At 41.9% G+C, this 27391-nt stretch overlaps 1 protein-coding gene across 2 annotated transcripts; it reads right to left on the reverse strand.

Annotated features, from left to right (window-relative positions):
* Positions 1–12945: 12945 nt before the first annotated feature.
* On the reverse strand, positions 12946–23665 carry LOC124123156 (palmitoyltransferase AKR1-like). 2 transcript variants are annotated; one of them, XM_048402052.1, is made up of 5 exons: positions 22897–23665; positions 14569–14628; positions 14053–14118; positions 13101–13508; positions 12946–13052 (listed from the first exon to the last, which is right to left on the reverse strand). In XM_048402052.1, the coding sequence occupies exons 1-4, from the start codon at positions 23636–23638 to the stop codon at positions 13108–13110; spliced, it is 1269 nt and encodes a 422-aa protein (XP_048258009.1). In that variant the 5' UTR covers positions 23639–23665; the 3' UTR covers positions 12946–13052; positions 13101–13107. The 2 variants fall into 2 exon arrangements, with proteins under 2 accessions (XP_048258009.1, XP_048258010.1); XM_048402053.1 differs by lacking the exon at positions 14053–14118.
* Positions 23666–27391: the final 3726 nt, after the last annotated feature.

Raw genomic sequence — 27391 nt, forward strand, 5'->3', positions numbered from 1 at the left:
GTGAAGAGTGATTGTAGAGTGGTGGAGAGTGGTGGGTTAGTGATGGGGATTGCTGTTTCAGTGGTTGAGAGTGATGGGGAGGGATTGATAAGTGATGGGGAGTGGTGGATCAGTGGTCGGTCAGTGATGGGGAGTGGTGGGTCAGTGATGGAGAGTGAATTGGGAGTGGTGGTCAGTGATGGGGAGTGGTGGGTCAGTGATGGAGAGTGGTGGGTCAGTGATTGAGAGTGATGGGTCAGTGATGGAGGCTGGTCGGTTAGTGATTGGGAGTGGTGGGTCACTGATGGGGAGTGGTGGGTCAGTGATGGGGAGTGGTGGGTCAGTGAGGTGATGGAGGCTGGTCGGTCATTGATGGGGAGTGGTGGGTCAGTGATGAGGAGTGGTGGGTCAGTGGTGGGGAATTGTGGGTCAGTGGTGTGGAGTGGTGGGTCAGTGATGGTGAGTAATGGGTAAGTGATGGAGAGTTGTGGGTCAGTGATGGGGAGTGGTGGGTAAGTAATCAGGAGTGGAGGGTCAGTGATGGGGAGTTGTTGGTCTGTGATCGTGAGTTATAGGTAAGTGATGGGGAGTGGTGGGCCAGTGATGGGGAGTGGTGGGTCAGTGATGAGGAGTGGTGGGTCAGTAGTGGAGAGTGGTGAGTCAGTGATGGGGAGTTGTTGGTCAGTGGTGGGGAGCGGTGGGTCAGTGATGGAGAGTTGTGGGTCAGTGGTGGGGAGTGGTGGGTCAGTGATGGGGAGTGGTGGGTCAGTGGTGGAGAGTTGTGAGTCAGTGATGGGGAGTTGTGGGTCAGTGATGGGTAAGTGGTTGGGAGAGGAGGGTCAGTAATGAGGGGAGGTGGGTCAGAGATGAGGAGTGGTGGGTCAGTGAAGGGGAGAGGCGGGTCAGTGATGAGGAGTTGTGGGTCAGTTATGGAGAGTGGTGGTCAGGGATGGGGAGTGGTGGGTCAGTGGTTGAGAGTTGTGGGTCAGTGATGGGGAGTGGAGGGTCAGTGTTGAGGAGTGGTGGGTCAGTGATGGGGAGTTTTTTGTCAGTGGTGTAGAGTGACGGGTTAGTTGGTGGAGAGTGGTGGGTTAGTGATGGGGAGTGGGGTTTCATTGGTGGAGAGTCATGGGGACTGAGTGGTGGGTCACTGGTGGGTCAGTGGTGGGGAGTGGTGGGTCCGTGATGGGGAGTTGTGAGTCAGTGGTGTAGAGAAGTGGGTCAGTGTTGGGGAGTAGTGGGTCAGTGATGAGGAGTAGTGGGTCAGTGATGAGGAGTGGTTGGTCAGTGTTGGGCAATGGTGGGTCAGTGGTGGTGAGTGGTGGGTCAGTGATGGGGAGTATTGGGTAAGTGATGGGGAGTTGTGGGTCAGAGGTGGGGAGTGGTGGGTAAGTTATCAGGAGTGGTGGTCAATGGTGGAGAGTGGTGGTCAGGGATGGGGAGTTGTGGGTCAGTAGTGTAGAGAGGTTGGTCAGGGATAGGGAGTGATGGGTAAGTAATCAGGAGTGGAGGGTCAGTGGTGGGGAGTGGTGGGTCAGTGATGGAGAGTGGTCTGTCAGTGATGGGGAGTGATGGGTCAGTGTTGGTGAGTAATGGGTCAGTGATGGGGAAGGGTGGGTCCGTGATGGGGACTTGTGAGTCAGTGGTGTAGAGAAGTGGGTCAGTGTTGGGGAGTAATGGGTCAGTGATGAGGAGCGGTGGGTCAGTGATGAGGAGCGGTGGGTCAGTGATGAGGAGTGGTGGGTCAGTGGTGTAGAGAGGTGGGTCAGTGGTGGGGAGTGGTGAGTCAGTGGTGGAGAGTGGTGGATGAGTGATGGATAAGTGATGGGGGAGATGCGTCAGTGGTGTAGAGTGGTAGCTCAGTGGGTGGTCAGTGATGAGGATTGGTGGGTCAGTGATGAGGAATGGTGGGTCATTGATGGGGAGTGTCGGGTAAGTGATGGGGAGTGGTTTGTCAGTGATGGAGGGTAGTCGGTCAGTGATAGGGAGTTGTGGGTCAGTGGTGTAGAGAGGTGGGTCAGTGGTGGGCCAGTGATGAGGAGTGGGGGGTCAGTGATGAGGAGTGGGGGGTCAGCGATGCGGAGTGGGGGTCAGTGATGGTGAGTGGTGGTCAGAGATTAGGAGTGGTGGGTCAGTAACGGGGAGACGATGTAGTACATGGAATAGCGCCTATATACATGTAATATATGGAGTAACGCCTACATCACCCGACTACCTGATGTGTTTCAACCGACTACCCAGTACCTGATGTGTATCAACCGACTACCCAGTACCTGATGTGTTTCAACCGACTACCCAGTACCTGATGTGTTTCAACCGACTACCCATCACTGACCCACCACTCTCCATCACTGAGAATTTGGTTGGAAGTATTCTCAGGTGATAGGAATTCACAATTGTACAAATGGACTGATTGCGTAAATATCCCGGTGAGCGATACAGACCCTATGGACCTCTTGTTTGTTACTGGAATGCAATTTCTCTTCGCTGTCGCTGGCACCAGTCAAAGCTCCCCACTGTGATGGGTGACCACAACCATGCTTGGAGTTCAACTCACAACCGACTGACCATTTTGTTTATAATCAAGTGATGACTTCCGTGACGCCGAAAATACACTTACCTCAGCTAATAATTATTGTTTTGTCAATTTGAATTCTATTTCATACCAACTATCATATAATTGGTACAGTAGGAATGTAAGGGGGAAGTTGGGTGATTTTATTAACTGGTTCCATTGTTGGTGTGCCACGCAAGTTTAGCGCGATTTAGTTTAGGTAGACAGGAACCCAGTCCTGTGATTTCATTTTAGTCTGCAATCTTGATCCAATCTGATTAAACAAAGAAAAAGGTAAATTCCAGAGCTCGAGATAAGCTGTGTATTTGGGTAAAAATACGCATTAAATAAACTGAACTAAGCAGACAAATCAAATCCTCACGTATCAAATACGCAACAAAAACTAAAATGTTTGCTCTTTAAATAAAATGTATGCTTATATTATGACTATTAGATAAAACGATTGCATATGTTACAACTGTTAGATATAGAGAATCTCACCCGAGTGTCTTTTTGATATCAAATATATCAACTCGAGTTGATAAAAGTGGAACAATTCTGAGGCTTGCCGAGGATTTTGGCCACTTTTATCAACGAGTGTTGATATATTTGATATCAAAAGACACTCGGGTGAGATTTTATTTATCATCCAACATCATTCTTCCAACTTTTTCAATTTGTAGACAGTAATTAGCAGTGACTTCAGTGTAAAAAGTACTGCTCACAGCTTCAGTAGCAGAGCCATTAGTGATGTCAGTTGATTGTGACGTCATGGTAACCAGTGACGTCACAATGGTCTGCAAAGCATTGTGATGTAATTTCATTGCAGCGATATCTAGGGCGCGTTGCAAGCCACGAACCGCTTAGAGATAGCAAATTAATCGCTCATCCCGGTGTCTGCAACAGTTCGAAGCGCTTGCGCACTCTTCCAAAATGGCGGCGCAACTAGCGCTTGGTTGCCTTGCCCTAATGAAGAATGTAATAGAAGAGGCTCGATGACGAGCTGATGGAATTTATGATTACTTTGAAGATGTAGAGCAGGCTGAGGATGATGGGGTGTTGGCTGCCTTTGCTCATTTCCTCGTTGATCCAGTCAAGAATTTCTTGTTCCGCTGTCAAAGTAAGCCGCCATTTTGGTTTGAGAACGAAGCGACCTCAGCCAGCGATTGTTTCGCTTGCAAGCGGCTGAAAGTTAGCGCACTGTTGTAAGGCGAATCGCTGTACATCGCTTGCAAGCGATTGGCGCTTTGCAACGCACCCCTATAGTGTATGATTGGATTTTCTTAAACACCTGTGGGTGAGAAACCCATTTGAGATAACTGGTATCAAACATATGTGTGAGATCGAATTCCAGGCCCGTGATTGGCTACTCCATGGTGATGACCTAGGGTCAGATGATGACGGACTACTTTCCTGAGTGTAAGTCACTCATACGTTGCTCGTGCTTCAGTCGAATGTTCACCTACGTCTGTATTGAAAAACAGGACCGTGTAATTAATAATAAAAATAAACAAACTCTTCCTCGTCTGCGAGTTTGTTTGTTATTATTATCAGTTACATTATCTGTTGTTATGTCAACATTATCGTGTTTTCAGAGTGTAAACCCCTGGCTGCCACAGCGACACATGTCCCTTCTCTTCAACCCTCACTTCGAAATCGAATAAAATTTAAAATACATCACGCAAACACTTCACAGTTTTGAATTCCCCCTTCTCTTTATCATTTACTGTCATTTTAGGCAATTCAAAATTACTGAAAGTTAGGTACATTGTAAATCTCGCCAAATCACAATTCACGGCGTTATATAAATATTTACTGTGTGTTTAGAAATCTAAATATCGGATATTTACTCGAATAATTAAAGTAGAAAAATACCATATTAGCGATCACGGGTATCAAATCACTAATGATAATTCTGAAACGTCGCTAATAAGCCTAGAATCGTCTAGAATGTTTTGGAAAATATGCACACACGAACGCCGAAGCGTTCCGCCATATTGGATTGTGTTTACAAAATGCCGGTTATGAGACGCCTATACTCGATCAGGTATATTTCAAACTCCGCTGCTATACATGCATCCCTGAATTCCTCATACATTTTCGAAACAATGGATAAATGGTCTTTGTCACCAATGCAAATTATCTAGATGAAATCATGCGAAATAAATTATGTATGGAAACGAAAACTGTGCTCGGAAAATTGTACTTGTTGAAAAATTCAGATTTTACACTGTGTAGCATTAAAGAGGTACTTTCGTCTAATTGTTGCATACACTGGCTCGATCACGCGTTTGAGAATATTCATGGGAAGAGTATCGTTGCACTAATTATGGAATTACACATATATACATTACAATGATGTGGTAAATTCAACAGAAGCCGTAAAAGTTCCGTCCTGTGTGACGACATGACTGACGCTAAATCACGCACAACGATGACGGTAGTTATCTGCATTTCAGACTAATTCTCTTTGTTACATTGGAAAACATGTTAAACAAATAACAGTACGCAGATTGTCAGAATGTTTCTGGGATTACTTACGTTACACATTTATGTGTATACGATCCCTCAATTAACGAAAATCTCCTCTGGAAATCCCGCGTACTGTTGTCAGTGAACACGCCATTTTGTAAAAGTCGGTCACCGGTAGTGATGTCATATGGAAGTAAACATTGTTGTACATATTTGGTCATTTCTTTGAGGTGTAAACTTTCAACTTGGCACCCAGCATGTTCTTGTTTTTTGTCTAGTATGCATTTTCATCATCGCCTTGATAATCCACAGATAGGACGGAAACCTTTTTGTGTAGGGTCACATTATTTATGAGTAGTAAGCAGCACATAGGATGACGTCACTTATGACAGTGGTGTTATGTATTAATGCGCTACTGCAATCATGAGAATAGACAAAAGTCATCGGTTCGATGCTAAAAAGGTGCGATTATAGGGTGTGTAAGAAACAGATTACTGCACTCGTGTCTGTCAGATACCATTGATCTTACAACTCGTTGTTACAAAGCGTATCTAACTCGCTTTCACTCGTTAGATACGTTTTGAAACAACTCGTTGTAAGATCAATGGTATCTGACAGACACTCGTGTAGTAATCTCTCTAGATTAAGCGATATCTCCTGTGGGAGCCAGTTTTGTGGGAGCCAGTTTTGGATGATAAAACATGATTGTGTATCAGCCGATTGCCAAATTCACTTAACGTCAGTTACATTTGGAAAAGCGTTTGCGACAAACAAACTGATAGATGCCAAATGAAAAGCATATGTGCCTCGTCAGTATTCATTATACATATTGTATCTTAAAACATGGGAAACGCAATCAAAATTAACCCGCTGGATGCTGAGTTTTTTTCTGAGGCACATTTTCCTTAGATCGGAAAAGTGAAGGCTGTGCGACAATTGCGCTCATGCGGGACTGGAGCTACATCCGTCGATAAGATTACGCAGAGTATTAAATTTCCTGCCTGATGGTTTAAATTTAACTGCAGATATTAATCCCGTTTGAACAAAAGATACTGCTAAGTGTTGTCCAAAAATATATTCAGGAAATTTCGCCGCTTTTTATCGTACAGTGGTAAAAGTACTGTGTAACGAGTTTTATTATTTAGCAGCTTTACGGAAACTGTGAGCGAACAAAATTCTGCCTAATATCTGAACGACATAAATATACACTTCAAAAAAAGAAACTTGACACTGACTTTCAAAATGTAATATAATGCGATTGTTTCAAAATAGGACACAGAAACCATAATTGAAACACTGTTTGAAGATCAATGTCCACAATGTTCAAAACATTAATCGTGTCACCTGGACAGACACACGTACACGATACTGTTAATGTCAGAGGGGTACAGAAGATGTCAGTATCGGTTGTGCCCACCACGTGCATCAATCACCTCTTGACACCGAGGACCCATAGATGCAATCAAGTTGTCAATAACACGCTGTTGGATGTGCTGCCATTCATGCTGAAGTGCATCAAGACGCGCCGGAAGTGTTTGGGGCGATGGATTCCTACTGCGAACGCGTCGATCTAACACGTTCCACAGATGCTCAATCGGGGACAAATCTGGTGACCGGGCTGGCCAAGGTAATGTCTGGATGTTGTTGTGGTGTAAGAAGTCCTGACAAACACGTGCAATATGCGGTAGAGCGTTGTCCTGCTGGAACTGTCAGCCATGAACGTTGACGTGAGGAAGAACGTAAGGCTGTAGGATCAAGTCTCTGTAACGCACACCTGTCAATGCACCTGCCACATGCACCCGAGAGGCGTCCTACCACCGTGATGAATTCCGGCCCATACCATGACACTCCCGCGGCCAAATGGGACAACCGGCTGCACACAGTTGGGGGCGTAACGTTCACCCCGACGTTTGTAGACACGTGCGCGCCCATCAGCACGTGTGAGTAGGAAACAGGACTCGTCGGTAAACAGTACATTTCTCCACCTTGCACGTGCCCATCTAACTCTCTGTTGGCACTAAAGCAGACGGTCCACCAGATGACTTGGGGTCAAGCCATGACGTCTAACAGGTCTTCGTGCAAAAAGTCCAGCCTCCCTCAGTCTGTTGCGTACCGTTTGATCTGATATTCTGCGTACCCCAGGGATCTGTGTGGTTGTAGACGTGGCTGTGGTAGTGCGGTCTCGGAGGTGTCACAGCCGGATGTATCGATCTTGTGCTTGGGTTATCACCCTTGGTCTTCCTGACCTTGGACTGTCATCAACTCTGTTGGTATTGTTGTATCGGGACCACAGTGCGGAGATTGTCTGTCTGGATACGCCAAAGTGCCTGGCCATTTCTTGCTGAGTTGCTCCAGCTTGTATTCTCCCAATGGCGTTGTTCCATTGAGCTGCATTCAGTCTTGGCATTCTGTCATCGCCTCTACTGCCGTTATAAGGACTGTATGAACAGCCGTTGATGTGGATTTTTATACCCATTCAGCAGGGGGGGGGCCTGCATGCCTTAATGCAGGATCCTGTGCTGCACGTTTTTTACAGGCGGTTGCGTCTGGATGTAGCTGTAAAATTGATCCCCAAACGGTACGTTTATGTGCTTTGCATGTGTTTTCGCCAATTATAGACACATCATCTTTCTGTTTGACTTATTTGGTTCTCATTTAATGTAACTATTTTAGATATTTGGCAAAAGGTGGGTTTACATCTATGTCAAGTTTCTTTTTTTGAATAGTATATATATCAAATGGAGTTATATGCGTATGTTTAACGACATACATTCATATAAGAGTGTTCGGGTAAAAACTATGAAGTTTGGTAGCTACAGTGGTGGTGTGACAATTTTTATTAGAGAATCGTGGGTCATTGATGGATATTTAACAAGGATATATGAACATTTTGAAAATACAGTAGTTTTCTTATTTAACACATCAAGATAAGGTATTGACAAGGATACAATCTTGATTCTGACATATCTATCACCTGAGAACTCACCTATCTATGAGGATAAAGATAGAGATGGTATGTCAGTATTGGAGGACTATTTGAAAGAGATTGTACATGATCACCCAGAAAAGGAACTCTTTCTTGTTGGTGATTTGAATGCCAGGACCAAAACCTTCCTTAATTACATACCTGAAGATAACATTCATTTTATCCAAAAGGAAATTGATAATTACCCAACTGACAGCTTTGAAGTACCAACAATTTTGGTAAGAGACTTGTTGAATTGTGCAAATTATTCAGTATACATATATTGAATGGAAGATGTCACAGAGACAAGCAAGGTGAATATACATGCATTACACACAATGGTGCCAGTACTGTGGACTATATGATAGCTTCCCCTAGCCTCATTCCATGTATATCTGACTTTGGAGTAGGTGAGCCAGATGAATCAATCACTTCCCAGTGTTTCGTAGGTTTAATTTTGCTCATAATGATTGCAGTAATGTACAAGTAAACAAGTACAATGATGATTCTCTGCTTAGTGAACTTGAAGTTAATCCCTGGTACAAATACCCATGGAAGGAAGATAATAAAGATGTCTTTAAATCCAAGTTTAAAGACTTGTATGACCTCCTCAAAGATGAAATTGAACAGATAATTTCAACAGATGTTAATACTGCACTCTGTGGACTTGTGAATGTCTACCAAGAAGCAGCATCTATACAAAAGAGACTTTACTGTTTTCCTTCAACCCATAATAAATCTAGACAGATCAGTCAACCACTTTGGTGGGACTGTGAACTTGAAAACTTAAAGAATGAAAAATACTGTGCCCTGAGAGGACATAGAGACTATTGTTTAGATATTGGTGTGTTCAGAGAGTTGCGATCTAAACTCAAGAAAACATTTGCACTTAAAAGACAATCTTATCAAAATCAACAGCAACAAAAACTAATTGAATCAAGAGCTAATCCTAAATTATTCTGGAAATTGTTAAAGCAAGGGAGACAATCACAATTGCTAGTTGGAATTAGAACTGATGAATGGACCTCTTACCTCCACCAATGGACACAGATAATTATGTAACTGATGATACCCCGGCACATGAAGAATTAAATCAACCTAAAACTAATCAAGAAGTTGAACAACATATCCAAAAGCTTGCAAATAATAAATCACCAGGGCCCCGTTCCGCAAAGCGATCGTAGCTCTAAGATGATCGTAACTCCCATACTTTGACATAGACTTACGACAGACTTAGCACTAAGATCGCTTTGTGGAACAGGGCGAAGGACCTGATGGTATTGTCTCTGAATATTTCAAGAATACAAAAAATATAATTTTACCTACATTGACTGCTCCCTTTAATGAAATACTTGACAATGGTGTGTTTCCTAATGTTTGGAATAGAAGTATCATTTGCCCTCTTTTTAAGTCTGGAGACAAGCATGATGTAAACAACTGCAGGGGATTATCCTTGATTGATAACTTGTGTAAAATATTTTACTCTATCATAAACTGGAAACTTAAGAATTTTTGTGAGAGAAATAACATAATTGATGAACTACAAGCAGGATTTAGGTCCAATTATTCAACTATTGACAACAAATATGCAGGGAGAAGAAAGGGGAGATTTTACTGCCTCTTTGTTGACTTTTCAAAGGCATTTGACACCAGAAGACATGATAATCTACTGAAAAGCCTACACGATGTTGGGATCAAGGGTAAACTGTTCAACATAATTTCATCAATGAATTCAAGTCTGTGTGCTTGTGTAAGGGCTTCAACTGGACTAACTGACTATTTTGAATGTAATATTGGCACCCGGCAGAGCTGTATTTTGAGTCCACAACTATTTATGATATTCATAAACAAGCTTTTAATTCAACTTGAAGACTGCGGAGGAGAAGGTGTTTTTATATCACAAGATTTTAAAAATGTTTCTGCCATAATGTTTGCAGATGATGTTTCATCTGTATTCAGAAGTTCAACTACAAAAATAAATTGATGCTCTACACTTATTCTGTTTACAAACTGGTATGAAAGTCAATCTGAAGCAGACAAAAGTAATGGTATTAAGAAATGGTGGTCCCCTAAGAAGTTGTGAAAAGTGGTCATATAATGGTGAAAGAATTGATATTGTTCCATTTTACAGATATTTAGGAATTATGTTCACCCCCAAACTTGTGTGGACCCAGGCTCAAACATGTTTAGCTGCTCAGAGTCCCAAAGCTGTGTTTGCAATAAATAGATATCAGAAGAAACTTGGTGATATTCCATGCAAAGATTTATTCAAAATTATTGATAGTATTGTAACTCCTATCCTGTGCTATGGCTCTGAAATCTGGGATGTTAATTACAGCAAAATCATTGAGGATATTCAAGTTAAGGTGTGTAAATTAGTTCTTAAAGTGTCAAGAAATACATGTAATGTGATGGTGCTTGGTGAGTGTGGTAGAGCTCCTTTACAGCTTACATATATGACAAGAGCTGTGAAGTACTGGTGCAGGCTGATACAACTGAGCCCGGAGAGACTACCATATATCAGTGTTACAAGATGCTAGCTGTTCTGGATGATTCAGGTCGCACCACCTGGACCACCTGGACCACCTGGGCCCGGAGAGACTACCACATATCAGTGTTACAAGATGCTAGCTGTTCTGGATGATTCAGGTCGCACCACCTGGTCGCACACACATTAAAAATATTTTATTCAGATTTGGATTTGGATATGCATTGGCAGCACAAGAAGTTGGGGATAAAATTGTTTTTATTTCCATGTTTAAACAGAGACTATTTGACAACTTGCAGCAAACCTGGAGTGTAAATGTGAACAGTTTATCTGACTCTTATTCCTATAAACATTTTAAATCGCTACTAAATGTTGAATATTACTTAAATTCACCACTTCCATCTCACTTAAGAAGGATTTTAAGTAACTTTCCAATAGCAGTAAATACTGGAAGATACCATGCCTAACCATATGAAGAAAGACTTATTATTAATTTGTGAATCCTACAGCTCCCTTCGTAATGCACTTTTAGAGAAATATATTACCTCTAACCTTCAGCATAACTTTATCTCTATTATTTCCTTAGATGCATATGATACCTTATATAAAATATCTATTTTTTTCCCAATCTCATCAACTTAGGGTAAATAATCCACTGCGAATTTATAAGTATAAAAAAAAAAAAAATAATGTAAATTTTCCCAGTTTGTAAATATGTCATTTTGCGCAGGCTTTATGTATTCCTGCATATGTATGTATTTTGGGCCAGTGGCCTTTTATTGAATAAATTGTCTGTGTGTCTGTCTGTCTGTCTGCCATACATTCAATGCAAAAAATAGCCTGCCGTAAATGACGAAAACTGATTTTTCTCTATGACGTCAAAAGGCGACATAGATGTTAAACACGAAAAAAGAAAAGGGGGCATAACTCCGTTATGCTTAGCTCCAGTTTATTTAAACTCAGGTCACTTGGTGAGAATTAGCTGTGGGTAAGGACAGTATATTTTCGTGGTATTTTGTTCACGAGTAACCAAACTATTCCAACACAAATATCGATATTGAAACTGTATACTCCCTTATATTACCGTAAGAAATGATGAAACTTACTTAATAAAAAAAGAAGTAATAGCGAAATGAATGGCCCTATCTAAGCTGTTAATTAGTCCTTAGATAACAACATTCTTCTGACTGTGCAAATGTAATTTGGCTTATGTTGCACCATTATTAATGGAGTACTAGTCTTGTGATCAAATGTAATGAAATACTAAAAACATGACACCGTTCTATTTGATGTCATGGCTGGTTTTATATCTTTGACAGCGTCGGAGAAAGACGACACTGGTATTTTGATTAATACATATATACCTCCCCTAATTACTTTTTACAATTCTTGGAGAAAGAAAGTAAACAGTTTAATACCCTGTGATCACAATGTTTAGAAAAAGATGAACATTTTGATTATATAATGCAAAACGAGAGGAATAATTCGTAAATCGTTTGTGACAACGCGCACCTGCGAATCCTTAGATATCACTGTTATGTTTATCAAACGACCTAAAAAAACTATTCCAAGACCAAGACAATTCTCCTGGAAATGTGTGCGTATATTTTAACGCAAAATATCCATTTTGTTGTGGTAATATATTCAGTTTTAGTTTTAAAATAAAATGAAACAGCTATTCATGGAAGTTGTTTATATGAACTTATAATATTGACTTTGACACTCCCAAGAAATTTCTGTTGAAAAATATCAAAGCATAGCAATGTATCTATCTTTAATTCCCTAATTCTTCCTATAATTCTCTTCCCATGCATATTCTAAAAGAATAGACGAATGGATAGCTAAAAAAGGGGAACATGCTACACTGTAAAATATGTATTTTGCTTTGTTTACATTTCAAACAAGTGCAGTTTTTCGAGCACAGCGTTGTTTTCACACCTAACTTATTTTGCTTGATTGATCTCGGCACTTTGTATTGGTGACAGAGACCATGTGTCATTTGATTCTAAAATGTATGAGGAATTCAAGGATGTATGTATCACAGCTGAGTTTGAAATACGCGTAATGTTACAGGCGTCTCATTACCGGTAGGCTACATGTGAAACGTGATTTTGTAATCACTATCTAATATGGCGGAAAGTTCACAGTATACAAAACTGTGGAGTGTATCTGCATGTCCTGTGAATTACCGATATCGCATTTAGCAGAGAAAACAGAAGGCAGCTTTAGTGTTTAGACCTTAGCTGGAATGCCGTGACGTCATCGACAGTGTGACGTCACTGTCATTGTACATTTGGCGCCACGTCAGCTGGGCGAACCTCGGCTCGGTCTGAGGTCACCGAGTGCAGCGAGATGTAAACAAACAGGTTTTTTTGTGTTTTTCACTATTAATCAAAAACTTATTGCGTACAATTAACACAGAAATATATATTGACATGCATGAACATATCACGAGGTGCGGTGCTTACATACACAAAATGTCTGACAAAGCTTTTACAAGTTTTATTCATCTCCAAAAACAACAAACAGTTTCACGTAAATAAAGACATATTTACACACGACGACGTGAACGGCACACCACGTCACTGTCAGATCTCCCCCCCTCCCCCTCCCCCCCCCCCAACCGTCCACACAAACACGACACTGACGTCACTGAGCGCCGCGGGACACGAGCAGATCCGCCACTCGCGAATATCCCCAGTATCTCGCCCAGTCGGCCGCAGTCTCCCCCGAGTTGTCCCTGGCGTCGATGTCCACGGCGTTCAGTGACAGCACAAACTTCACCGTATCCAAGTGACCTCCCCTACAGGCGAAATGAAGGGTGTTGTCACCGTCCCTGTCCACCAGTGACACATCGGCCCCTTCACTCACCAGGAGCTCCACCACGTCTCTGTGTCCCCTGTATGCTGCCCTCATCACCGGTGTCATGCTCCACTCTCCCCACCTACAATTGACGTCGACGCCCAGAGACAGGATCCGCTTCACCTCCTCCAGGCTCCCGGCTTCGCTGGCGTCATAGAGGTCCTCGCATTCTGTTGGTGATGGAGTCGCTGTAACACAAAGTAAACTCTGTACACTTCCAGACATCTTCGTCATACATCTACATGGTTCACACCTCAACGTGGTGACACGTGACACGGCACGTCATCAACCACTTCCAACATGGCTGACAATACAAGGATCAAGGGGAAGGACGACAGCTGGTTCATGTAATCAAGGATTATGTAGCCAATGTTTAAAATCTTTCTGTAAAATCCAGTTGTTGTAACATTATTCTGTGTGTGGCTGGAGAGTGTTAACGTTTGATGGACTGAGCTTTATGAGATGATACTGTCAGTACAGTTGCTGTTTGGAAATATTAGATATGTTTGTTTGTTGTTTTACGCCGCACTCAGCAGTAGTCCAGTAATAAGATGGCGGAGTCTGGTACAGACAGACAGCCCAGTGGTTGACAACGTGAGCACCGATCGAAACAACTGGAATACGATGACATGCAAGACGCAAGTCAGAACCCCCACGGGTCTATACCCCAGCTTGTTAATTGTTGGAGGGATTAAAGTGTGGGCTTTCTACCTGCTGGGTTCTCCCACCTACCCTGTGTAGCAGGCTTTTTTGTAGACGTCACTGGTGTCCTCGCTGTCCGACTCGGATCGCTCGAGGCTGAAATACAGAACATGCTGTTCAGAAAACAATACAAACTAAATAAGCTTTATACATACACGATATTCGACAAAGTTTGTACAATTTCAAAACCATTCATCTTAGTAGAGGTATAAATATAAGGTCGTCTAGCGACTAACAAATCACTCAAACGACTAGATTCTATCATAAATACAACACAAACATTGAGATTGCTGTTCATCTGAGCCGCGCGTCTGTACAGGCTTGTTGGATTGAGCCTTATGGTGGTACTGCCAATACAATTGACTTGTTACAAATTATTAGGATAATAAGAGATTACATTTATCAGCTTGTTATTGTAGAGACTGTTCATATGAAGGTTTTTGGAGTGAACTTTCAGGCATATATTTGTTACATGTTGATGTGACCTCATCTCGTACAAAGTTGGACAGTGACAGTATCTACCACCTGCTGGCTTCTCCCACCTACCATGGGTCGTCACTGTCGTCATCTGTGCAGCCCTTTCTCCCTGACTCGGGTCGTTCGAGGCTGAAACACAAAATATGCTGTTCAGTTGGGTTGGGTGAGTTGGGTTTTACAGGTTCTTAGCAATATTCCAACAATATCTGGGCGGGGAACACTAGACATGGGCTTCGCACATTGTACCCATGTGGGGGAATCGATCCCAGTTTTTTTCCGCGCGAAGAGCGAATGCTTTAACCACTAGGCTACCCACCACCCAAAACCCCCATATATGCTGTTCAGAAAACTATATGTTGCAGGTAAACATTATAACTACTGGCCTCAGAGAAGCTTTTGCCAAAAAAAAAACATTTCAACAAATGTGTGACTTTCAAATTTATTCACTGATGAACATAACTTATAATACATTTGTTGCAGTAGATGTATTATTAATATACCATAGCATGGTGACTGACACATTTTGGAAATCACATATATTTATTAGATTTAGATTGCTTTTATTTATTTAATCACTTCCTGAATAAACCTAAGCTGCACACTGCCTCTATGCTAACTGCTGAGATATATCTCTTCTCTTGGTTGAAGTTGCAGGAACTGAATAGATTATTTTGTTCTCATAAATAATATTATCATACAACATACAACATAAATGAACATTACTACATCAGCGATAGAAATTGGCACTCGTCCTATATTCCTTGCAAAAAATTCCAGTAGTTCAGATATCATAACGACTAGGCTTGTAGACATATGTCATTTTTAGGGTTTTATATGTTATCATTATGAGGACTAAGGACGAAACATGTTAGTTTATATTGCTGTACACAGAATACACAGAATATGTGCATTTATTATTTTGGATCAGCTACCTCCCCTTAATTCCCAATTATGGAATGATTAGTATTTAAGTCTGACTTCGTTAGTTGTGGGTGGAATCGTTATGACAATGAAATGGTCCCCGCAAGTTGGTGCGTTGTTGCATAATATCTGCATTTGAGTAACAATACTGTGAATAGCAAACCTACTCCGCTCATACAGGTCAAATACAGAACATTATTTTCTAATTTTCATTGCCTGCTATGTTATTACTGTATATTTAAATAATACTCAGGTATTTGTTGTGAGTGAGAATCAATGCACATCGTTATATATATTTTGACCAGGATATGACGCCCACCATTGTAATTCTGGAGGAAAATATATTTCTCGTGCATTTCAACGTCTGTGGACAATTGGCATTTTACACAATTGTTACTTCGTCAAATCGACAACTGTATTGATGGTTTCTCTGTGTACATATTGCCTTTGCCAATTGATGATAACAGGCTACTAAATGTAGAGTGCTGTGACCTATCGTAAATTATTTGTTGTTCCAAGTGACTTTGCTTGCTGTTTTAGTCCCCATCCTCCCCAATACAAACACTCTCTTAACTAGACTCTGAAACTGGTGCATTTTACGTCGTTTGGTGTCTCAGGCTACACAGTATTACAAACGTCGATATACGACATGCTACAGATTAATATTTCAGTGATGACATTTTCATGATGATATACAATGAATGTAAAAGAGCAACAGGTCTACTTGACTAAGCGCGTGTGCAACACAGTGGTAATTCAGTGTCCGGAAAACTCTTTGCAACACTGTCATAATTCAGCATTCCAAGCGATGGCGGCAGTACACCCATCACAGATCAGCTTATTATCTGAGGCAGAAACTGTCGCCGGCACTAGATCTACAAGATGTTTGATAGGGTGTTTGGTTGTGTAAAGAAGGGAATAAACATGTGGCTCTATAAAGTGATAAGACTGAAATGCCGATTGCCCGTGTGAAACGCGCCAAATTGTTTTCGCATTTAACGTCCGTTCCAACTTACTCATACAACAACGAGAATCATGCACATTTGCCCTTATATATTCTACATTTCCTTGCCAATGATTCTTTAAAAACAATGTAGTGTCCTGCAGATATACAACTGTTCCACGTAATATTTTCCGGATTAGAAGAACAAAGCTGCACGCCTTGAGTGTAAAAATAATATGGCTGAAACATTTGGCCATTCCATGATGCAGAACAACGTTTTAAAAATATGAGCGAAAAAACGCATCCGACACTTGACTGAACAGATTTCGAATAATCTCATATTGTCTTCAGTCTCAGTTGTAAATAATTCTTATTAGTTCAGAGATGAAACGTACAAGCATATATTTTGCAATATAGAACAACTGATTAAAATAGAACAAGCTTTTCAGTTGAAACGAGGTATGAATGTTTACATCCAGACGTTTGTTATCCCCGGTGACAGGCTAAACAAACGTCTGGGTGTAAACATTGTGTGAAGCACAAGACCATGAAACAATAACAATATAATAAAACTCGCAAAAAAATCATAGACGAGGCCAATTATATTTTTATTGTTACATGGTCCTGTGTGTGAAGCAAGCACCCGATTCCTTCAAAATGTATTCTGTTGTACATCAATCTTGATATATTTACAATGTTAGTGTCATTTAACTTCCTAACAAAATCCTGAAGTACAAACTGAAAACTTACCACCGTTTAAGTCCTAACACGAGTGACACATCTCACTGCCAGTCAAGAAACGTCTTGACTAGCGAAGGGGCGAGTTATGACGTCAGTGTGACGTGTCTGGTTATGAGCATGGCATAGTTTGGCGCTCGGCTGCTTGTGCCGATCACTCTAAGATAATACAGTGTGGAGTGATACTAGATCTACAAGTCTTACTACCGTCTTACCTGATTTCGTTTCAGATTGTATGTTGAGGTAACAAATTAAGCCTACTTCATTGGTTAAAGAAACCTACCTCATCGTCGTGCGTAAAATATGTCTTTATTTTTATTCTAAGACGCTTTGCTAAAAGATCAAAGGCACCGACTATACTTTATCCTGCGACAAAGCATTGTGTCCGCGTGAAGATCCGGGGTAGAATAGGTCTTGAGCAACCCATGCTTGCCGTAAATGGTGACTATGCCTGTCGTAAGAGGCGACTAACGGGATCGGGTGGTCAGGCTCGTTTACTTTGTTGATGCATGTCATTGATCCCAATTGCGTGGATCGATGTTCATGATATTAATCACTGGATTGTATGGTCCAGATTCGATTATTTACAGACCGCCGTCATTTAGCTGGAATATTGCTGAGTGCGGCGTAAAACAACAAACCAACCAAACTAACCGTGCGACAGCAGTCACAAAGTTGTTCCATGCAGGCGTCGGCCCCGGTGCCCTATGAATTAATTATATATATGTCTTCAGCATGGATCGATGCTCATGATATCAATCAATGGATTTCAAGGTGTTGACTCGATTATTTACAGACCACCGTCATATAGCCGCTGATATAAAAAAAAATAATTTCAAAATCCTTCGGATAAGTGAATGAGTGAGTGAGTGAGTATGGTTTTACGCCGCTTTTAGCAAAATATTCCATTAATATCAAAGCGGGGGACACCAGAAATGGGCTTCACACATTGTACCAATGTCGGGAATCGAACCCGGGTCTTCGGCGTGACGAGCGAACGCTTTAACCACTAGGCTACCCGACCGCCCCTGGACGGATAAGAAAATAGGACCTATTATAATAAACTAATCATTTTAGTCGTGTTCTATTATATTGTTAACGTAAATATGTCTCTGAGCGTAAGGGTATACAGGCAATCAAGTGGACCAGCCCGTCAGTTAGCCTGTTAGCTTGTTAGGATTTTCAATTTACCGCATGTTAATACAGATTTGATTTTAAACCCATCCCCAAGACAAAAAATTGATCATTTTTAAATTCTGCATCTTAGAAAATTAATAAAGTTTGCTCTAGCCGCACGTATATAAAGTATAGTTTTGCCCTGAACTATTATAACGTCAAAGCAACGCAAGCGTCCTCATGCTTTAACTATAATAGTTAAGGGCAACACTATACTTTTCATGGGGGTAGAGCAAACTTTATTTCTTAACTAAACCTCAACAGTGGGATTAAATGACGTTTTAAGATAAATTAACAGCAGGCAAGGTAACAACAACTACCTACTTTTAACGTCTTTGAGAATGCTTAGATGCAAGTTTCTTTACCTAATTCTTTTTTCCAGATAGACGAGTGAGATATTAAAAGGTCACATTCTCAATAGCTCCATTGGCTTTTACCATACTAGTACACACGCACATTCTATTCCGCCATCCCTGTCGCTCACGACCGACTCCGTGGTCTAGTGGTAGAGGTCGGAAGGTCCGGCGTTCGATCCCCGGCCGCGTCATACCAAAAAACGTTAAAGATGGTACTTGTTGTTACCCAGTCTGGCGCTCTCGGCATAAACGGGCTAAAACAAGGACTGGTCGGCTCGAAGTCAGTATATTGTGTCTGAGTGGGGTATTCATGTTAAACTGCAGCATGATATCTCAGTGAGCTAGCACTATAAATCGGCATCAGTCCGGAATAGTACAAGCAGCCACACACATACACTGAACCAAATTTAAAACTTCACAATCCTAAAATTTTAACATCTTGACCAGTTATCATTGTGGGCCCTTATTGTGTATTAAACAGTAATGGCCACGTATTGTCTGACAACACCCGTTTTGTGCAGGTGAATCGATCAAAATCGTTTTTTCAGCCATACTTGTTAACAGTTATTAACAACAACAAAAACCACAAGAAAACAAAAGTCTTTACGACCATTTGTCATGCCACGCCTTTCAAATGTGCAACGTGAACGTGCCATCGGCATGTTGCAGACAGGAACGTTCGTAGCTGAAGTCGCAAGGACGATGGGTTGTAGACTATTTATGATTTACAGACGGCTACATCAACCAGAAATGAACTGTTTAGGGGTAGACTCAGTGCGCAAACTGTTCGAAACCGTTTGAGAACTGCTCACCTTCAAGCACGACGGCCATACTGCGGGCCCATTCTGACTCAATTACACAGACGTCAACGTCAATTATGGGCACAGCGACACTTACGGTGGCCTCAGAGGAATTGGAATCAAGTCGTCTTCAGTGATGAATCCCGATTTAATCTTCGATTTGCTGATGGTAGGGCGAGGGTGTGGAGGCGCCGTCATGAACGTTACGCCCAGTATTGTGTACAGGAAGTTTACAGATTTCGAGGCGGAAGTGTCATGGTGTGGGGTGCTTTCTGTGGCAATGCACGTTCCAGGCTTCTTGTCATCCGTGGCAACCTCAACGCTGCTGCTTACCGCGACCAGGTACTGGCACCAGAACCTCTGCCTTTTATGGCAGCACATGGACCCGGTTTGATCTTCAAACACGACAATGCCAGACCCCACACAGCAGTTTTGACAAAGAATGTCCTTCAGAATGCGGGAGTCAACGTCATGGACTGGCCGTCAAGGTCTCCCGACCTCAATCCAATCGAACACGTCTGGGATGCTCTTGGCAGAAGTCTGCGCACTCTCCAGAACACAACCACAGAATTTGCAAGATCTTTGCACCAACAATGGCGTCGTCTTCCCAATCATGTGTTCACAAGCATCATAAGGTCCATGCGGGGGCGTTGTGTGGCAGTTGTCAACGCACATGGTGGCCATACACGCTACTAAACCATCAGATTCTCGTGCTTGGGACTTATGATTTAAACTGCTGATGTTATTACCGAATACCGTAGGTGCTTGGAACAAATTATGTTTACCACCGTTAATTAAAATCCTTCTTTGGACATAAATGATTAAAAATGACCTTCTCTGATACATTTGTCCGTTGTTTATCATATATGGGATTACTTTTGAAAATGTGAAGTTTTTAATTTGACTCAGTATACATGCATGCACGTCGCTATATATAAGTGTAATAATCTTAGACGCGACGTTAAACCCAATTTCACCTCACCTCACCTGTCGCTCACATACAACTGGTGGCCATATTGCTACGTATACGTCCACATATTTGGCAGTAACGCAGCTGGGGGCACGGGTGGCCCAGTCGTCTAAGGCGCCGCAATTCGCTGTGCAGAGTTGCGTCCCTTGGGCATGCCAGAAACCTATGATTGTGGGTTTGATTCCCGGTTCGCCCCGATTATGTTTCTAGGTTTGTCAGCACCTACCGTGCTCGTGGGTTTCACCAAAGTGGTAAACGTCTGAGACCTGCATCACTTCGGGCTTTCCTCCCACATTAAGCTGACACGCTGTGATATAACTGGAATACTGTTAAAAGCGGCGTTAAACACAACTCACTGACTGACTGACTGAGTTACGCAGCTTCAGTCGGCGTCGTTCATTATCAAACCTGTTTTCTTATCCTTGCCAAATCCAGTCGCGTGATGTGCGTCCTGGAGGGAATGGTCCGACGACCGTTCATCCTTCCGAGACATTCATGTGCTGGCGCACACTCATACAAGGTTTGATGCTCACATGAACTTTACTAAGCTTTAGTCCATCCATGAATACACCATTAACACCATTAACTGGACAGGACAGGCTCGTCATCGAATGGGCAACTGGAGTGACCGAGGTTAGACTCCATCTATTGACGGTAACGTAACGACTCCATCTATTGACTGTAACGTAACGACTCCATCTATTGACTGTAACGTAACGACTCCATCTATTGTCTGTAAGATTGTTTGTTTTCTTTGTTGTTTAACGCCGCTCTCTGGACCAGACATTCCGGTGATTGACATCATGAGCATCGATTGAGCATCGATCCACGCCATTCGGATACGATGACATGCATCAACCAAGTCAGCGAGCCTGACCACCCAATCCCGTTAGTCGTCTCTTACCACAAGCATAGTCGCCTGTTACATCAAGCATGGGTTGCTGAAGACCTATTCTACCCCGGATCTTCACGGGTATATTGATTGTAAGGACTCGATCTTTTGACTGCAAGCCTGCACTTCTTACCATGGGAGCATATTTTTAAACTGGCTGAGCCCGATGTGCCTGGCCCTTGCCCTGAGACATCATTTTGGTTCATTAAAAACCCTCAGACCATGAACTCATATTTGTGTTTTGATCGGAAAATTACCGATAACAACTGACCAGTTACTTAACCTTATCACAAGCAAACACAGCACCTAAGCTATCGCGACGATAGCCACCATTTTGAATGTTGAATGTCTAAAACATTTCGGCCATGAAGTGTTGCCTTGTCGCTGTTACATTTCGTATTGCTTATATTCAAAATCTTTACTGAACATGGAATTTGACTGTAAATGAATACGCTCAGGTATTTAACTCGGTCACAACAATAGCACATGTGCATACTTAAGTCCGTAAAGAAGGAGCTAAATCTGTGGGTTAAAGACTCGTTGGTTAACTGAAGTTTGATGTAGTAAGCATGTAAACATGATTGGGAAATATGATCTTTATAATTTATCGATAAAGGATCGTCAAAAAGGATATGCTGAATAACTATTTTTCGCGCCGCTTTTAACAGTATTTCGGTTATACCACGGTGTGTCAGCTTGATGTAGGAGGAACATCCGAAGTATGGTATGGTGCTGGGATTCGGCGATCTCTGCGCAGCGAACTGCGCCGCCTAAAACGACTGGGTCAACCGTGCCTACTCATTAATTTGAAAAGTCGTCGGAGACGGGAGTGAAATGAAAAAGATTTTTTTCTTGTCTGTCTGTTCCTTTGTAAGATAACTATATTTACGGGACTAAATGTTACTCAACTGGGCTCTCCTAAACGAGTCAATATTATTCTGCTTGGTCTCTTAGTGGGTAAGCCAGCTAGCTATACAGGTGTACGGAACGGTATCTATACCTGCTATATACCAGTTAACAGAATATTTATCTATGTCTACAGAGCGTTAGAAAACCGACATGCTCTGTAAGCCGTATGCTGACATGTCCTGTAAACCCTATCTCGACATGCTCTGTAAGGCCTATGTTGACATGCCCCCTAAGCCCCATGAAAACATATCTGTAAGCCACATGTTGACATGCCGAGCAGATCCTATGTCGACATGCCATGCAAACCCTATGTCGACATGTTGACACGCCCTATAAGCCCAATGATGCCATGCTCTGTAAGCCCCAATTTTGCCATGCCCTGTAAACCTCATGTTGACATGCCCTGTAAACCCTATGTCGATATGCTCTGTTAACCCAATTTTTTAAATGAGCTTAATTTACGGTCTCCACGTTTAAAAATAGAAAGTTCAGACACATTTTTAAAGGCAGAAGGCATATCCTTTGCATGCATTCGATATATTGTTTGAAATTCATGACATACATTTATCTTTTTTTTCTAAGGAAATAATATATTTCATACATCTATCACAGGGCATGTTAAGAGAGACGGTTGTAAATTCAGCGACACAACCGTTTCCATAATCATAAGAAATCTCTGCTAAAAGTCTCACCTCCTGCAGCACCAGGAAACATAGGGGGCGATGTGGTGGATGGCACTTGCGTCAACGAGGATGTAGACAGCGACGTTTCATTAACATCGTTCTCTTCAAACCCTTCTCTCATCACACAGCTTGTATTCAGTGCCATCATGTCCTCCGTAAGACCAGTGATTCTTTGCTTTGAGTCATGCAGATCATCAATGGTCTGATTTAATTGATTGTTTAAACTCTGAATGTCAGTGCGTAACTTTTGCTGCATTCCCCGCAAGCCCTCCCTGCATGATTGTTTATTATTGGTGAGTCGTTCAATCGATTGGCTCATCTTCACGCAGCTTGTATTCAGTGTCATCAGATCCTGTCTGAGAACAGTGTTCACCATCTTTGCATCACGAAGACCAGTTACCGTCTCATTCAGCTGCAGCTGTAAACTATGGATGTCTTGGGTCAGGCTGCTAATCATATCTTCATTGTAACCTTCTTTCAGGATGTCAGTTATCGCTTGTTTCACTAGACCCTTTATCAAGGCAGGAATGAACGTGTTAGTCAGGCTCTCTTTCAGTGATGACTCCAGCGTGCTAAATTTATAATTCGTTTTTGTCTCAAGATTAACAGCTGTTTGATTCAATGCGTTGATATCTCCCTCTAGTAGGTTCAGTCGGCCATTGAAAGCTGTCAAACTGGTGTCAGCATGTACGACACTGACACCACAAAACGACACAAGACCGATGACTATTACTGTTGATACCGTCTCCATGGCGCAGTTTGCTGTGTACGGCTGCACTGATGCGGGATATATATATCATAGCCCGACTCAAGTGTTTGGCCGAAAGCCAGCTCAGGGAAACAGATGCTCTATAAGTACTTCCTGTGTGTACATGTGGCATCGTAACAGCAAACATGACTAACAGCTTCATCAGAATATTGTGTTTAATGCCCGGAATACTTCTAACGTTTGTGAATTTATATTGTCAAAAAGGAGGACGTAAAACGCACTCAAACAATATAGTGTACTTTAAACAGATAGTACATATTTACATTATCTTACAATAATTTATGGTGGATCCAACAAACACGCCGATTTACTTAAACATCCTAAATAAGAATGTCAGCTTGAACCGTTTGACTTTGCAAGGATTATGGTTTAGTTCAGTTTACATGAATTGTAAGTGGAAATATCAGAGCATCAGTGATTGCATAAAGTCCCCGTTTAGGCAAGTTGAGTTCATGGCAAGCCTAGCCGATGTCAGTGTGACCTTACACGGGAACCACAGTTCAGGAAGGGGCTGTGGATCTAGAAACTCGGGACAGGATCTGTTTGAAAAAATAACACAGCTCATAATTTTATGAAAATATAAAAACTCGTCCTCTACGTGCTTGTAACATATGTTGCATTTGGAATAACACTTTCTTAGTAAAGTACAGATTCTAGTACTTTTTGAGTTGACTCCCGTCCAGGATTCGAACCCACACTTGCCAGAGTGAAGCACCTAATCGCCAGCACACAAAGTCAGCGATCCAACCCACTCAGCCACCGAGGCTTCCACAAAAATGAAAGTCCGACAACTGGTAGTCTAGATCACGTACTTTGAGTACCCCTATGACAAATGTAAATTGGCACGGCTCCCATGGCCGAAAGCTATGAATACACAATGCCATTTAGAAAGTGGTCAAATGTAACATATGTTATATTTGGGATAACACTTTCTTAGTTCTTAGATATATATTTGGGATAACACTCTCTACGTGCTTGTTAATAAATCTCATCTCCACGGACACAAATTCTTCTATCTGCTCGGAAAAGTTGGAATCAGCTTTCTCCTGTGGACATGATTCTTTTTCAGGTGAATAATTGACATGCCTTTGCATGCGTTTGTGACGGGTTCAACCGGTAGGACAGGGTGCGCTCATCGTTTCGCAAGCAACTGGTATCACCACTATTTGATAGTGATTCATAAACACATGCTCATGATATAGTCTGAATACTACAATCGACTCTGGTTTTTGAAGAGATTTCTTATGAATATGGGAAGGCTTTTGTGGCATTCATGTTCCAGGATTGTAAAAATATCATGTGCCTCAATTTGTAAAAGTGTTCTGTGCCTCTACGCCAATCTATTCTTTTCATAAGTCAGACAATTTTAATGTGGAGTCTTGCTTCCACCAGCTAAGAAATATAACTTATTTCATCAAGTATAGTCTATATTTGCTATTATAGAATTCTCTAAGTATTTATATTATATATTTATATTACACAAAATATATCACCATCTGTGGTAATATTTACAGCAACATTTATCGCTGTTTGTACCTAGTATATATGCGGAAGAACACTGTTACCACCTTTATGATATATATGTTTGTAATCAGTATGTATGCCATAGGACACTGTTTCCACTTTTCTCAAATATATGTGTGTAGCCTTTGTGACATATATGTGTGTAGCCTTTGTGAGATATGTGTGTGTAGTCTGTATGTATGCGGGACACTGTTCCCATCTTTGTGAGATATGTGTGTGTAGCCTTTGTGAGATATGTGTGTGTAGCCTGTATGTATGTGGGACACTGTTCCCACCTTTGTGAGATCTATGTGTGTAGCCTGTATGTATGCGGGACACTGTCCCCGTCTTTGTGAGATATATCTGTGTAGCCTGTATGCATGCGGGACACTGTTCCCACCTTTGTGAGATATATCTGTGTAGCCTGTATGTATGCAGGACACTGTTCCCACCTTTGTGAGATCTATATGTGTAGCCTGTATGTATGCGGGGCACTGTTCCCACCTTTGTGAGATATGTGTGTAGCCTGTATGTATGCGGGACACTGTTCCCACCTTTGTGAGATATATCTATGTAGCCTGTATGTATGCGGGACATTGTTCCCACCTTTGTGAGATATGTGTGTAGCCTTTGTGAGATATATCTGGGTAGCCTGTATGTATGCGGGGCACTGTTCCCACCTTTGTGAGATATATGTGTGTTGTCTTTGTGTCATATATGTGTGTTGCTTGCATGTATGCGGGAGATTCTTCCCACCTTTGTGAGATATACATGAAAGACTTAAAGACAACTTTGAAATTAGCCAAGCTCTTCACCACCAACTCTCCATCAATCACCCCCAGCCACCCTATGCCAGAGCCACCATCAAAATCCACAAGAACCCTCCTAAAGCCCGTCTACTTGTGTGCTCCCGAGACACTGTCTTCTACAAAACGGCCCAACACCTAACCACAATCCTTGCCCCCTTAGGAAAAACAGCCGACTCCTTCATCTCTGACTCCACGGACTTCTGCTCCAAACTCAAGAACATCACCAATCCAGATCAAATCATCAGTTACGATGTAGTAGACCTCTTCACCAACGTACCCATAGATGACACTCTGCAAATTCTCCGCCGTCGCATCACTGAAACCCCTCCTGAAACCAGCTTAACCACAGAATCCATCATCGCCCTCACCACCGCCATCATGTGATCAACAAACTCACTCACTCACTCTATTTCGAGTATTCAGCAGAGAACAAGTATTCCCGAGTATTCAGTAGAGAATATGTATTTACTAGCTGTGGGGTGAGATATCAGATTTTACAAGCAGCCGAACAAGGAGCTCCAACCGAAGGGCCACACTGGACTTGTTCTTGTGTGGTATGAGCTGTGTCCTGTGCTGTTCGTTGTTAATGTTTCATCTCTAACACAGCCAACAGCGGAACAAGCCCAAACGTAAATGATGGCTAAAATACATCTTGCCATGGAATGGTTGTCTACAATTTGTATGTACATGTAGACATTCAGTCAACGTGTTTCCGTGAATTATGTCAAATGTGCTCTTGAATGTGAAATATTGACAGACCCACCAAGGAAGATATCGATGGAAAATTATTATCACATAACAACGCTGATCCAGTTAAATTCCCCATAGAATAGAACTATATAATATTGAATATTAGTAAGTGTGTGATCATGTACATGTTCATAGAAGTAATGTAGATACCACCGTCAAATCACTGGAATATTGCTGACATCGAAACATTTGAAACTTGGCACTCTTCTATCTGGGAAGTGTGACATCCTATTTATAGGGTCGGCATGCAAAGACGTCATAATAGTGATTTCATGTGGAGTTAAAACGAGAAAGTTTCACTTCATTTTCACTTTGTGTCCACTTAATGTTCTACACAACACATTTCTGGGGTGACCGTGACATTGAACTGAAGAAACAGTAAAACTGTGACATCAAATAACGACCAGGGACCGGGACATCGAATAACGACCAGGGACCGGGACATCCAATGGTCAGAATCACTGAAGCTAGTGAAATGTTTTGACTGCAGACTCTTGCAATAGTGGACACGCATGACTGTAGGAAGTTACAATTCGTAGGTGGACAGCTTATACTAGTTTTCTGTTTTAGATAGCTCTTGGTAGTATAAATCTCTATCAAATCAATTTGTGAGTTAGCTGAGAAGACTTCTAATCGTCACCACCGACAGGGGTCTCCAACAGCTACCTAAATC

The sequence above is a fragment of the Haliotis rufescens genome, unplaced genomic scaffold (assembly GCF_023055435.1).
Source record: "Haliotis rufescens isolate VD_foot unplaced genomic scaffold, xgHalRufe1.0.p SCAF_24, whole genome shotgun sequence".
NCBI classification, from domain to species: domain Eukaryota; kingdom Metazoa; phylum Mollusca; class Gastropoda; order Lepetellida; family Haliotidae; genus Haliotis; species Haliotis rufescens.